Source organism: Nipponia nippon, unplaced genomic scaffold (assembly GCF_047370975.1).
Source record: "Nipponia nippon isolate SJK-2023a ecotype South Korea unplaced genomic scaffold, ASM4737097v1 scaffold_8, whole genome shotgun sequence".
NCBI classification, from domain to species: Eukaryota; Metazoa; Chordata; class Aves; order Pelecaniformes; family Threskiornithidae; genus Nipponia; species Nipponia nippon.
In genome coordinates, this window is record NW_028262402.1 from 4,420,504 (window position 1) to 4,434,620 (window position 14,117).

The window sequence follows — 14,117 nt, forward strand, 5'->3', positions numbered from 1 at the left end:
AGAACAGAGTTATCCACTAGACAGAAATTATGATAATACTTAATATCTCCTAAGCATTCTGATATTGGATGGGCCTATATCAGCAGGCTTATAAAGGATAATGTGCAATTGGAGTGTGGATAATCACTGCCTCTTCATGTCTAAGAGTAGAAGAAAATGTTCTCAAAAATCAAAGGTGGACAAAATACATGTGTGTATTTTGGCCTGGAAACAGACCAGGTAAATACCTTATATTCTGCCTCCTTTAAACCTCAAAGTGGAATTTTAGTAGTGTTTGGACCTCACACTGTATTTTTGCACCCAGAGGGTATTTTCAGTTTAAGTTCCTACTTGGTTTGACTTTCAGTTATGTTTTTTGGTGGGGACGGGTGGCATGTAAGGAGAAGCTCTGGGTTAAAGCATTGAAATCTGCTGTAGGTGACACTCTTCTGACGACATTGCAATAGATCTTGGGTGTAAAGGATTTCCTCTGTGAAATCTACACCAATTGAAGGCTAAAAGGTCTTCCTAAGGACATTAAATCAAAGTAGGACCAACCCATAACCCATTTCCAAAATGGTGCTGAACATCCACTTCTCTATATTTCTGTAAAAGTCATTCTGGGTGTTAGCATCTTGGCAGAACTACAGGACTTTCAAATGCTACATTGTCATGGGTTATATTTAGTGAAGTGGTAAATAAAATTGCCCTTTATATGTAATTCTGTTTATATATCTGAGTGCTGCTTTTCCATTTCTTTCTTTTTTTTTTATTTGGTGGTTTTCTTTGTATTTTTTCTTCATGTTTTGTTTTAGCTTCTGAGTTTTAAGACCCCCCTCAGTGATGTGGCATTTTGATCCCACTGAAGTCATAATAACTCTGGGTGCAATTTATTATTGCAACAAGTTTTCAGTCTGTTTCCAATTGTTTAACGTAGAGAAAAATTGTTTCCAGTAAAGCACATGAACTAATGGAGTAGTTTGCTGGATTGTGGCTGGCTTTGGTCTATACTGGATTCAACTGGTTGTTTTGTTACTGTTTACTTCATATTTTTATTACTTTGTGCTGAGATGCGTTGCAGCCAGCAGCTTATACGTGGATTAAATAAATAAGGGAAAAGATGATAGCACCCTGAGAAATTAGCAGATCTGCACTTTGAGAAGGGGATGGCACTTTCCACCTACTGTACCTAAGTGGAGGACTTTTTACTCACACTCTCCCGCCTACTGGAGGATGCCATCATTGTTCCTATTTTGCTGACTGTGACCAACAGCAGTCCCCTGCTTCTCCAGCAGCTCCAGATAACTGTTTTGATGTATTGCTGGATGGACTGGATTTGCACTGCCCTGCAGTCCCGCTGATACAAAAATGCCCTTAAGATCCTGCCTTTCCCATCCTAATCTACAAAGGAAACAGGAAAAAGGAACTTAAACTCCCTGTACTCAGACAGCAATGAGACTGTTCCAGCCTGCTCCAGTGCTGCGATTTCTTGCCTGTGACTTGTAAACAGCATACCATGCAGGAGAAGAGTAACCAGTAAACGTCTGCCCCGAGAAAAGGATACTCCATGAGCGACTGTAAGAACTGGATGGATATATTTCAGAAAGCATGGACCCTTTAGCACATCTAGTTCTCTATGGATTCAGCCTGATCATTTCAGGTAAGCCTTTGCTTTAATATCTGTAGTTGACCTGTCACGCCTTTCTTGTTTCTCATGCGATGTGCAGACAAAACGCATGACTCCCTACTCCAGCACTTATCTTTATTGATTTAAGTACTTGTGTTTGCTTCAGCGAGACCACGTACCTCTGTGCAGTGCTCTCACAGCGAGCGAGGGCAGGACTATGGCCAAGCTATTGGGGAGGATTTAGCTACAGCGGTAGAATCCACTGCTGCCTCCTTGTTGAAGTCATTTGTTGACACATACACACATTGCGACAGGGTTTTTCCTCTGTCTAATGGTATTAGCTTTTTCGTAAAGCTTATTACTTTGAAACCATTGATGTCTTTCCCCAAGAATATCTGCTTTAAATATAGATTAAATATTGACTTTTTCTGTGACTGACTTTATGAACTGGCTGTGTGATAGGAAAAGTTGACATTTCTAGGTATTCCAGTATCTGATTTTAGACAAGTTTTCAGACAAGATTCCACAACTGGAATCTAGATGAAAGTCAGTGGACAAAAAGGGCAGAAAAATGCACATTATATAAGATCAATTAATAACACTTCAAATGCAGCTAAAGAATGATTCATTATTATCAGCAATTGCAATTAGTTCAGCAAGTCAGAAGTTAGTCATAAGAGACATCTGCAGAAAGGTACACAGTAAGATTGTACTAATGCAAATTTATTTTATAGTATTTGGAGCATTAGTGTTAGAGATGCCTTGCTGAAGCTATCACAAGCAGAGCCCTGAGGAAGCCTGCACTCTTCCCACCGGCTTCTTAGTTGCTCGGCATTTGAGTATCTCTTTCACCATCCATATTTTGATTTTCTAGACAGTTTCATCTGGGTAACATACCAAGCAAAACCTGTAAAAGAGAAATACAACTCACACAATAACCTTAGACTTTTAACTCACTCCTAACCATTTCATTGAGATATGCATAAGTTGTTCCAGTCCATCTCACAGTAAAAAGGTAATGTGCTGTAAAACTGCAGATTGTGCTGCAATGAAAACCAGAAAGTAGCAAGAAAAGGCAGAAGTCCTCATTGCCATGTAACTTGCTTTACAATTTCCAGATCTTCTTGATTAGCAGCATGTTAATAGCTAAGTGAAATTACAAACAAATGCATTTGAGATGTTGCTTTTGGCATCTATAAAAGGCTAGAGATTAATACAGGCAAAAATTGTGTTTAAAATCTGTTGAATGCATGTTTGGAAGTATTCTTATCTAGCTATTGCTGTAATAGGCTGCATTTTGTTTACCAATTCCTCTTTTGTGGCTTAAGTTTCTTGATTGTTTAGCAGCACATTGATCCAATCTATTTAGCCCTCAGATCACTTCCAGCTTTTCACTTTAAGGAGGTATCTGGTACTGTAAGCATTATGGATGGAGCAGAAAAGAAAGTCCAGTTACCCCAACTCTTTTTCCTTGTCCTTCCTGTTATATTATGTGGTAATATATACCTAACTGACACAGAAAGCAAGCAGCGTTCCTTAAGTCACAAGTACTGGAGAAACAAAAGTCGGCTGCAGAGATTAGCTATAAAACATGGACAGTGCAGACAGCTCAGTACTGAAGAGGTGCCAGTCATTGCCTTTTCCACTGGGGCAGACCAGTGAGGTGTGTGCTGTAGTCACACCCATCTCAATAGATCTGTCAGCTTTCCCGCTTTTGTTTGAGAATGATATCATGTTTCCTGGGGCGAGTGGTGGAAGACAATGCATGCCCGCTTTCCTCTAGATACTGCAGGCGGAGTCCAGGAAAGCAGGACTGACATTCCCTGAGCAGGGGAGGCTTTACACTCAGCACAGACAGTGAACTGGCTTAACCTTTTCCCTGATGATCGTAGGCTTCTCTGGGTGTGTTGCTGGGTAGGCACAAAATCCACTCCACCCTTTTCCAAGGTGAAGACCATCCGCTTGGCTCCCATTACAAGAAACAGCCTTTGATTTAATTTTTTGTGTTTTTTTGTCGTTTTGTTTTGTTTTGTTTTGTTTTTATAACAGTACTCCATTCACAGCTAAAACTAAAGATCTGATTTGGAAGGTAATGTTAAAAATATACGCAAATGCTCTACTTTTGCACTGTATAAACGGTCACTGCTTGCCATAGCAAATGTTCACTTAAACTGACAAGGTGTTGAATTTAATCCTGCTGGGATTTGTGAAACTAAACTGAGCATCACCACATGTTTTTCTTCTGGTGGATTCTGCTCCAGTCAACATTTTGTAAAATCAAAATGATCCTGGCATCCATCCTGAAGTATGGATTCAAACTCCAAGATTGTGGCTAGGTACAATCTGTTAAGTCTCGACCAAAGAAGAGCTGCAGACTCACCTATTCCCTCAGAAGACTGAGGAGAAAGCAAGGAATGAGTGTCGGAGCTTGCCTTTTGCCTCTTAACATCCTCAAATGGTCTGGAAATTTGCTTGCAGCTTCTCACAGTGGGCTAACTCTCAGAAATGTTCATGTGTGGGCCTTATTTTAGCAAGAAGGGCACTGTCAGTAATAGATTTGTGGAAACCAGCAACAGTTAAAATCAGTTTCAAGAACATTTCTTTGACTGTTTCTGGCAGGAGACAAATGCATTGTCAAAGGTCTCCGTTCTCCAAGACAGACAGAATCTTCTATGCTATAGCTTTTCTCTACCAATAATCTTAGATCTAGCGGGTTTCTAAAAATACTGGATTTTTTTTGTGTGTGTGTGATTTAGCTGTTGGACCCATATATGGTAAAAGACTCAAAAAGTTATATTAGCCTTTTAAGTGGAACTAACAGTGCAGAGGCATTCAGTGGTAGCTCTCTGTCATCCCTGTTGATGGCTGCGTTTTCTTTGGGATCAGTAGATGTTATAAAAAAAGACATAAATCATATCTATAATCATTATTATGTGACTCATTTACATATTTAGAAAGTTAAGCAGCTTTTAACATACATTACCATACACACAAGCACCATTATGATGCTGTAGGCTCTTCAAAATTACAAGAAATCATAATTTTTAGTTAGACTGGAAAGTTCTAATAATTCTCTTTCAAGACTTGGTTTTGCCTTGTGAAGATTAACTTAACCTAGAGAAAACCTGTATTAACCTCTGTTAACACATGCCTGTGACAGTGAACATGGATGTCATTCTTCCCATAATTAAAGGGACGAGGCCTCTGTGAGTATCTTCAAATATGCTGTTGTCAGACCAAAACGGCACCTGAACTTCGAACAGTCTGTCCTACGGCTGCAGTGCTGAGGGTTTGAGCCTCCCACAGCCAAAGCAGTGGACACATCACATTTGAGCTTTTGATCTCAGGTATTTCAAAACTATGCTGACTAGACATTAGACTGACCACAACCTTTCAGACCTCTAAATTATCAAACTACTAATGTGAATTGCAAGAGAAATTTAAAAAGGGATTTCAGTCCTTGTTCCTGAAATGTATTTGATTTGTGAGACCCAGAAGTTGCATCTGCCTTCCACACTTAGGTTATTTACCCAGAGTATCCTGATGCCTTTTTCATGGGTCTGAAATTTACACAGAATTTAGACTCTTCTTGAGATGCAGCCTTCCTCTAATCCAGAAATGATGGGACTGCCACAGAAATCACTGGTTGAATCTCTGACCTGGTGAATGTTGGTATTTCTGCACAGTTCTGTTAGGCCGATAATGACTACAAAATCAATGGATTTGTTTTATGGGAGAAAGAGAGCTGTTCTGTTTTAGTTACACTGCTGGCTACATCTTTACAAAGAAAAAAGTTCCAGCTGTGAAAGCTGGAAGCCAAAAACAACAGCTTCAGCATGTGCAGGCAGCTCTGTGCACCTACCGTAAGTGTAATTAGAAAAGTGGGCTGATTCTCTCCAGTTCTTTTATTTTTTAGCTTTAGAGTTTGCTTTTGGTGTGTTCCTTGTTCAGACCTAGTGAGAGGTAGAGTAGCTCTCAGGAAGCCTGTGTTCCCAAAGGCCATTTCAGCAGCTGGGAACAGTCAGCAGTGAAAAGGCATTGCATCAGACCCAGAGGAATCAAATCTAAAAGGGTGAAATGAAATCACACTACATTCACAAGTGTTAACATACGCTATTGTTTTAGATACAGATTTCATATATATATATACATATATATATATGTATGCATATATTACATTGTTCGAGCATTTAGTCATAATTAAGCTGGTTGGATGGATTACTTTTTCGCTGAAATTCCATTTCAGGGAAAAAAATGAAGTTGTAACATTTTGCAGAGATGGTCTGACACCCACAAGAATTTCATCTGGAAGGCTTTAGGTGGACAAGAGGGAGCATAGAAGTCAGAGAGACTGATTGCAGCTGAGCAGCTGGCTTTAGGGCAGGGGAGATGTGGAGCTGGTTCTTCATGAGAATTTCCTGGCTTGGAAACCTGCTCTGCATTGGTCATGTAGACTTGAGCCTGCTTGGCCCAGACCTGTCTCTTACACACACAAAAACCCTGTTCAGCTTTCCATGGAAGATCAAGAAGTCATTGTGGTGTGGAGGTTGTTGGGTAGGCACAGAAGAAATGAACGAAAAATGGATGCACCTACCACTTGTGTGAGATAGATGTACAGTTCCATGGTCAGCTCCCAATGTGATGCAAGATCTATGTGGGACTGGAGGGATGAAAAGCTTAGAGAAATTGTAATAAAGAACTGTCCTCCAAAGACAAGATCTACCCTGTGCTAGTGGCAAGGTTGTATTTAGGATGTTGTTCAACTGCGGTTCCAGTGGAGACACATAGCAAAGAACCAGATGGTGTCTGAACTGGAGACTTTCCTGTAAGGAGTTTAAAATGCTGATTGTTTTTTAGGGTACAGATTTGACAACTGTTCTCCAGCTAACACCCAAATTAAGAACATGCACTGATAATGGCATATTATGCACATAATAAGGTCATATCATTCATTCTGTAGTTCATCACTAGGAAATGCAAGCACTTTTATGGTGTGAAGATATTAGGCATTTACTAAGTTCTGAAAGAATTTTTGAAAGACAGGTTCACAAATGACATTTCTGTATTCAAGGGTAATATACATAAACTTTTTGCTTCAAGGTCATTATTTTGCTTGCCTGGTATTTATTTACTTTTTGCACTGTGTCACCCTGTCTAATGAAGTGCCTTGGTTAATTTCCCCTTCAGACTGTAACAAGTCTCCCTTGACAATGCAGTCCCATCTGCACTTCTGATCATGCTGATGTTTTTCTCTTGTGTTATTTTCTGGTTCTTCATCCCAGACCTGCCACTGGTCAGGGACCTTAGCCCTGTTAGTCACAAATTGTGCTTAGCACCAGAAACATCTCCCACTACTCTACTCAGAAAAAATCAGTAAGTGGCAAAGTGAGCGTACACTACTGCATAGGCAAGAATGTATTAGAGTATGTCTGTCCAGCAGTATGTGTCCGCTCACAGACACTTCCAGACAGTTAACCTTATGCATGTTGTATGCACTGATATATCCTATGAAGACTAATCCATTACCTGTGTTATTTTGCATACTTCTGCTTGGCACATGTGCGCAAACAACATACATATGCAGTATACATAGTAGCTTCATAATGCAACTTACAAGGACCACCCTTGTTATGGACATATTTATTCTTGCTTGCAAGTACTTTCTTGACGGTAATACCTGTATTTGGCCAGCTGCAAATCCAGCCAGACGTAGCTGAACTACAAGCCTGTCCTACTCGAGCTTTCCCACATTCCTCATCCTTTTTCAGCATTACTTAGCACATTGTCAGCTGGTTGTTCAACAAGCAATTTCTGCTGATATGTTTCTTTCTGCTTTACTTGCTTATGGTGAACCAGGCCTAAGGAGAAGTCATGAGAAAGTGTCTTTCTACATTTTGGTTACTTACACACACACATTTAGGCACGCTCACTGGGAAACCCCCAACCAAGCTGCACCAGTGTTTCTTTTCTATCTTTTCATCTTAAAAGATTGCTTTGATGGATTGTGAAACAACTGAAATGTATAGAAAACAATTTGACTCTATTTTGCAAGAAGGCAGTTGCATTTCCTTCAGCTGCTCCAGATATACCCAAGGGCCCATGAGAAACCATTAGCCCTAGTAGCTTTGACAGACTATTTTATTTTTCACACTTGTGCTCTGGTCTTCCCACTGATTCTAAGTAGAAAAGTGATGTTCTGGCACTAATTTTTTGGTTTCATAATACCTTCCCTCCACAAATAATTCCCTCTTTCTAAGGGCAAGAGGTCTCTGTATTCTCTGAGCTGTGAGCCATCCCACAGCTACCCAGTAGCATCACATACAAGCAGTAAGATTCTTTCTATGGACAACAAGAAAGGTTTTATTGGAAAAACTGTCTTTTTGCTCATTTATGAGCTGTTTTTCAGCAGCATTTCTATCTCGCTCTTTTTTCGCCCTGCTGCTGCTGCTGTGTGGCAGAGAATCTTAATCTCTTTGGGTAATAATAACTTCAGCCTTGTTTTCCTGTGGAGGACTGAGCTGTCAGAGGAGAACTTGACTCACTGGGAGAAACTGCCTGAGCTGCTGCTATCTTTGCATCCCAGGTGAAGTTTCCAGAACACCAATAGACTACTGAGCCCATGAGCCCTCTCAAATTATTTATTTTTTTAGGAAATGAACAAAAGATATCCAAGATTGATAAGAGAAATGTTGAGTGCACAGAAAAAGAGGAAATAAAGATTACCAAATTCTGGTGCGGTATATGTTCCACTGTCCATATGAAAAATATTCCCAAACAGCTAAAGTTTTGGGTTAGTTTCTGACTAGCTTTAATATTAAGTAAAAGGAGTACTCTATTTTTTCTTCTTCCTTTTTTTTTTTTTTTTTTTTTTAAGGGAGAGGAGACATGGGGATTGTATCTCTATTTTGTTAACTTCTTCATATTTCACTTGCATTATTTCCATCCTGATTATCTTCCAAATTGGCCAATTGGTTAATTAAAAAAAAAAAACAAACAAAACCCACAATGTAATTTATTCAGTACCTCACTAAGAATTAATCAAATGATATACTTTTTCAACAAAATTGTTTACATGATTGCCATTTGTATTCCTAAAGAGATTAGTTTTAGTAATTAGTAATTACTAAATTAATAGCAGAAATAATTTTAGTTCCAAGCAATAGCAGTAAAAAAAAGAGAACTGCCTAAGCATTTCAAATTTCATCACCTTTTATTCCCTTTGCTTCACCTGATGAAAAAAGAGGTGGAATTTACTGAAATTTTCTGCCCTCCCCTCTTCTCTTAAATAATCAGTACTTTAAAAGTATTAATCTTTCCACTTACCTCTTGCCACAGCTCTTCTTTTTCCTCTCTTATGCTCCAAATGCCAAGGGAAGGACTTCCAGCTTATACTCACTTCAAGCAATTAATAATAAAGCTCTACAGATATAAGGAAAATAAATGTATCATTAAATTTGTAATATCTAAACAATTTCTTTCCTTCCACTACTACTCAGTATTAATTAATAGCTAAAACATTTACTCAGAACTTTGCATTCTCAATACACCTTGCAAATATGGACTAGTGATTAAATATGTGTTTGGGGAGCAGTGGGGTATGGTTATCCTTTACCTTGATGGAGCTGACCACTCTGGCTGCTTGCTATGGTAGAGGAGTGTTAGCCACTCCACAGTATTAAGCACTTTTCCAACTAACAGGCAACTTTGCAACGGCCTCACATTAGATAGAAATTGTCTTGAATATTTCCATGTTTTCCTAGGGAACAGAGAAGGGTTAACAGCGTAAATCTGGAATTATTTAGGCAGGGACTTTCTGAGACAAAAGAACAAATCATAACACTTCTCTGTTCTTGTAAGACTTGTGTGTACTCATCTATGGCATTAAACTATCTCAGCTTGAGATTGCCGCATTATTTTATTCCTGAACTAGTGTCTAGCATCAATTCCGATCTAGGGAAGTGATGTTTTGAACTTTATCAAAGACTTTCTTGCTCTTTGAGCAGACCTGTGTCTGGGATGTGTTCCAGGGAATTTCTGAGAGCTGTTTGTTGCAGCTGGTCCTGGCTGAGTTTTGCTGGTGCAACACAGCACAGAAAACGTGATGACTGTCCCTGTATGAATGGCAATTTGGCAGGGAATGAGAAAACACAGGGGCTGCAGAGACAGCGTGATACACACTTATTCTCTGTTCAGCACAATTTCCCCAGGTGAATATGTACTGGAGAAGCTATGAAAGATACAGCCAGGTATCACCTAGCAAGAGAGACTAGAGTCCTGTAGTTAATAGTGGGCCAAGAGGAACTGCAAAGGTCTCCCTGCATTCATTTTGCCATCTGGGTTATAGTGGGTGTTATTGCTTTAGTGGATGCCAAATTCTCTGTGCTGGGAAGGCTCAAAGCACTGCACCACAATGGGTGTGTGTCATAAATACTGGGCAATGAATCCTCTCTGCATGGTATCTCCCGTTTCCAGCTTTACCCCTCTGCAAGTGTTCTCTCTTCTTAAAATCTATTTGCACACACAGCAAATTGCCTTCCTGATAAGGTCAGTTCTTCAAGGACCAGGGCAGGAGTCAAAGGACTTTTTCAAGGAAGCACAGAGGATTGTCACTGGTACAGAGACAGGCTGTTTCCTGTCTGAACTTGCTGTGCTTTTCTCAGAGAGCTAAATCCTGTTGTCCTTATTTGGTCCTTACATACTCAAAGTCTTCCTTAACATCAAGGGTAGGATTTGCCTAAGTTTTGCCAGACTAAGTAAATTCCTTTTCAGCAAGGACAGTTGGTTTAGTTTAAGTTGCATTACCATCAAGATATGCTGCAGGAACCCCTAAACATAAAGCATATATGCATTTTACACTTTTCTGGGTTGTTTTTTTTCCACAATCTGAGGGCAGAAACTCCCAGTGGAGTCAAAGAAAGCCTTCCTATCACATCAGAGGCCTTAGGCTGATGTTAAAATGCCAGTCCTGCTAGATTCTGAATTGAACTAATGAGTTGCCTTCAAGCCAATGTGCTGCTAGGGTCCTTTTTTTTTTTTTTTCAAAATGCACCTAAAGCATAGCTTTTCTTAGTGCAAAACTTTCACTTGGATATATTTTAATTTCTGCTTGCAATATATTCCCACTGTGAAATCTTAGCTGCCAAATCATGCCAGGTGTATGATTCCATACTTATGCACAGATACTGCTCCCTTTTCGACACAGAAAGGCCTTCTAGTGTTTCTCCAGGAAGACATGAAACTCCACCTGTGCTCTATCTGCCTCACACAGGTGTCTGGGTTACTCTGCAGTGTCTAATATGACAAAAGCCACCTATATTTAGACAATCAATCGGAACACTATCCATCCACCAATGGCTAGATTTTGATTCATCTGGAATAAATATAAATAAAGTATAAATAAGCAATACAACTGAGCTATGGTTGTTCTGTACCTTGATTACACAATTTGTATTACTACAATGAAACAGAAAAGCATGCAGCAAATGCCCTGAATCTGGTATGGTATTGCTTTGCTACGTTTTGCATAGGGATCAAAGGCAATGTGAAAGCTAGTCCTCTAAACTCAGACTTCTCCTACTACTTTTACTCAGCATATTAAAAGGTTGAGATGCAGGGGTAGGAAAGAGGTGCTATTTTCAGCTTTCAATCTGTGTTGGAAGTCAGAGAAACAGAGAAATGCTAGAGAAATGGAAGAGGAGCCCTGGACAAGCAGCCATCCTCTGAAGGACCCCAGCAACTTAGGCCCATACCTCCATATTGGAAAGACAGTTGCATCTCTGTGCCCTGTAGATGCTAGGCAGAAACATCAAAATATTTCAGTTCTGATCTGCAGGACCCTGCCTGACCTTGACACAGGCAATCACATCAAGTCACAGAGTTTGGATCCAGATCTGGTTCTGAGTTTCGCAGAAGTTTGCAGAAATCAGGATCTTGCCATTTATGATTTTAAGAATATCTCTACCTGGCATGTAATCCTTGCTGATATAAATTGAAGCCCTCTGCTTTCAGTGTTGATGACTGTTGAATTACATCTGCTTTCAGCTGATGCATCAGACCCATAGTAAGAGCACAAATGTTCCTCATATAAACATAAAAATGTTGAGATAAATGCTGTATAAAATGAACGCACAAGTCTGGCCTCATTTCTCTCACATACTTCTTTAACTTTGTTCAAAGGATTTATTTTTATAATGTGCAGCAGGATGAGTTGGCTTCGCTGACCCACACCTTTATGCAATATTTACTTTAACGGCGGTCGCATCCTTTCCAGAAGGTTTCATTTCTCCATTATGTAACTGCAAGTTATCTGCGCTGGCACATTAAAGGGTGGTAACTGTGGCAGACTGGCTGGGTGTGGTGAGTGTCAGTGTGCTGTCAAGATACTTCAGTCCCCAGAGTGGTTGCTGGCATTGAAAGCAGAGGAGGACCTCCTCCCTTGGCCCCGAGCACTACAGAGACACACGCAAAGGCTGCAGTCGACACGAAGACCTTTTGACCCCCCTTATCTAAGACTATACCCCTTCCTTCCAATCAGAGAAACACTTGGAAGCTGAGTGGCACTAAATATTGGGTGTCTCTGTGTAAATACAAAATATACTTGTACCCAAAGCAGGAAAATAGATGTGATGAATAAAAGAAATCAATTATTCTTCCTGTTTCAGCTGGAAAAAATGTTACTGTTTCCCTTCTCCTTACCCTGAATTTCAGAAGTAAAGGGAAACGCCTGTTATTTGCAAATTGTTGATTATAGAAGAGCCATATTTCCCTCCTGCAATGTGCATTTGAACAACTAAATCTGCAGCATTCTGCCAGAGACTGTTTAGGCTTGTTCATTTTCAAAGAACTTCCATCTCCATGTATTTCTGGCAGTTCTATTGATCAAAGGGAGACATTTTGATTGATTTAAAACTAACCTCGTAAAAAATGGCTTTACTAGTGCCGCCAGCTTGGTCTTTGTTTTTGAGAAAGTTTCTTTGTGTCATGGTTCTTGCCACTGTCTGTTAGGACTTTAAATGGTTAACATGTGAATGATTATGAAATCATTCATCCAAATTCATAAATCAGCTGGAAAAAACACTCCAAGTGTTCAAAGTACTACCAGTTCCTATAACTGAAAGACATACCTGCTTTACATCAATTCATACATATTAAATCCATATAAAGGACATAAAAGAAACACTATTAAACTGACAGCCTTATAATCTACTGTCCCTGTTACCAGCAAAGCACCATACTTGAGGCATTTATGTACATGTCTAACTATCCAAGCATCTATCTGCTTCTGCAACTCACAGTTTTCCTTGGGCTTCTTGCAACAGCTTTTAAAAGAAATTCCACAAGTTTGTGAGGCTTATTTCCTCTTCTGAGAAGAACAAACTCCATCTGTTCATGACATAAAACGTAAATCCTCAAGTCAGTGTAGCAGAATAGTTAATATACAATCTTCCTATTTTGCACAAAAGCTGTGCAAGGCACCAGCCAGAGAAACCCTGAGTACTGGGTGAAACAGCTTATCTGGTGATTTGGTCAGCCACATACTCAAACTTTGCAGTAAAATTTTTTCACTTGCTGCTTTTTTCCTTAGGTAAAGTGGAAGCGGCACTGGACCTCATACTGATCAATTCATTCCCTCTGGTGGGCAACTCTGAGACATCACTTATCTGTATCACTTCCAAATGGCGTTCCCGTGAGTCTATCACAATAGACCGAGACCAGGAGGATGTGACAAACCAGCATCGGGAACCACTGGAAGTTAATGAAGACTCAAAGAGAGCAACAGCCAAAACAGTGGTGTGGAAGAGGGAACAGGCCAGTGAAACTATTGGAGCATATTACTGTGAAGGGAAACTCAAGGATGAGGTGACAAGGATACATACCATGAAGATGCCGCTGGGAGGTACTGTATGGTGGTCAGATCTGAATTTTGCGTGTCACTGCTTGCAGACTGGCAGTTATCCCTTGTTGACCCACGTGGGCACAAACGTGGCTCCAGAGCAGGCAAGGCAGTCTGGAGTCAACAATAATAGACTTGGCTCAAGCCCATGTTTTTTTTTCTAAAGTGCAGAGACAACTGGTCAATACTAGCTGCTAGTCATTTCCTCGTGGAAGTTAGTCAGACATTTGTAGTTATTCTGCCTGTATCTGGCTACTGCCAGGAACACAAAGTCAGGTGGCAAGTACTGGCCACACTGACCTCAAACATATATGGTAACTCCTGCACTGGGTTTTTCACATCCCAGATTTCTAAACACGCTTCCATTTTAAAGTCTTGACAGGTCTGAGATGTAGATAGCTAAACATCACTATCTTTTTTCTTTGAGTAAATGGGCAACCTGAGCCTAGAAAATAACTGCCTTGCCTAAGGCTCAGTAAAACTACAGATCACCAACATTGGATCTGCACAGTCTGTGTCAGTATGGAAAAAAACAATCCAGCTCAATACTGGAAAGAAAATCCAGAGAAGTTTCCCAAAATCTAAGAAGTTTATTCACAAAAATCCACTATGGATTTC

General features: G+C 40.0%; 1 protein-coding gene across 2 annotated transcripts in view; it reads left to right on the forward strand.

Annotated features, from left to right (window-relative positions):
- Positions 1-1,320: 1,320 nt before the first annotated feature.
- TEK (TEK receptor tyrosine kinase) overlaps positions 1,321-14,117 on the forward strand; it is a 41,807-nt gene continuing 29,010 nt past the window's right edge. For both annotated transcript variants that reach the window (XM_087742210.1, XM_087742212.1), the window contains exons 1-2: positions 1,321-1,639; positions 13,191-13,502. In XM_087742210.1, coding sequence (XP_087598336.1) covers positions 1,588-1,639; positions 13,191-13,502 — 364 coding nt within the window. In that variant the 5' untranslated portion in view covers positions 1,321-1,587. The remainder of the gene's footprint in view (positions 1,640-13,190; positions 13,503-14,117) is intronic.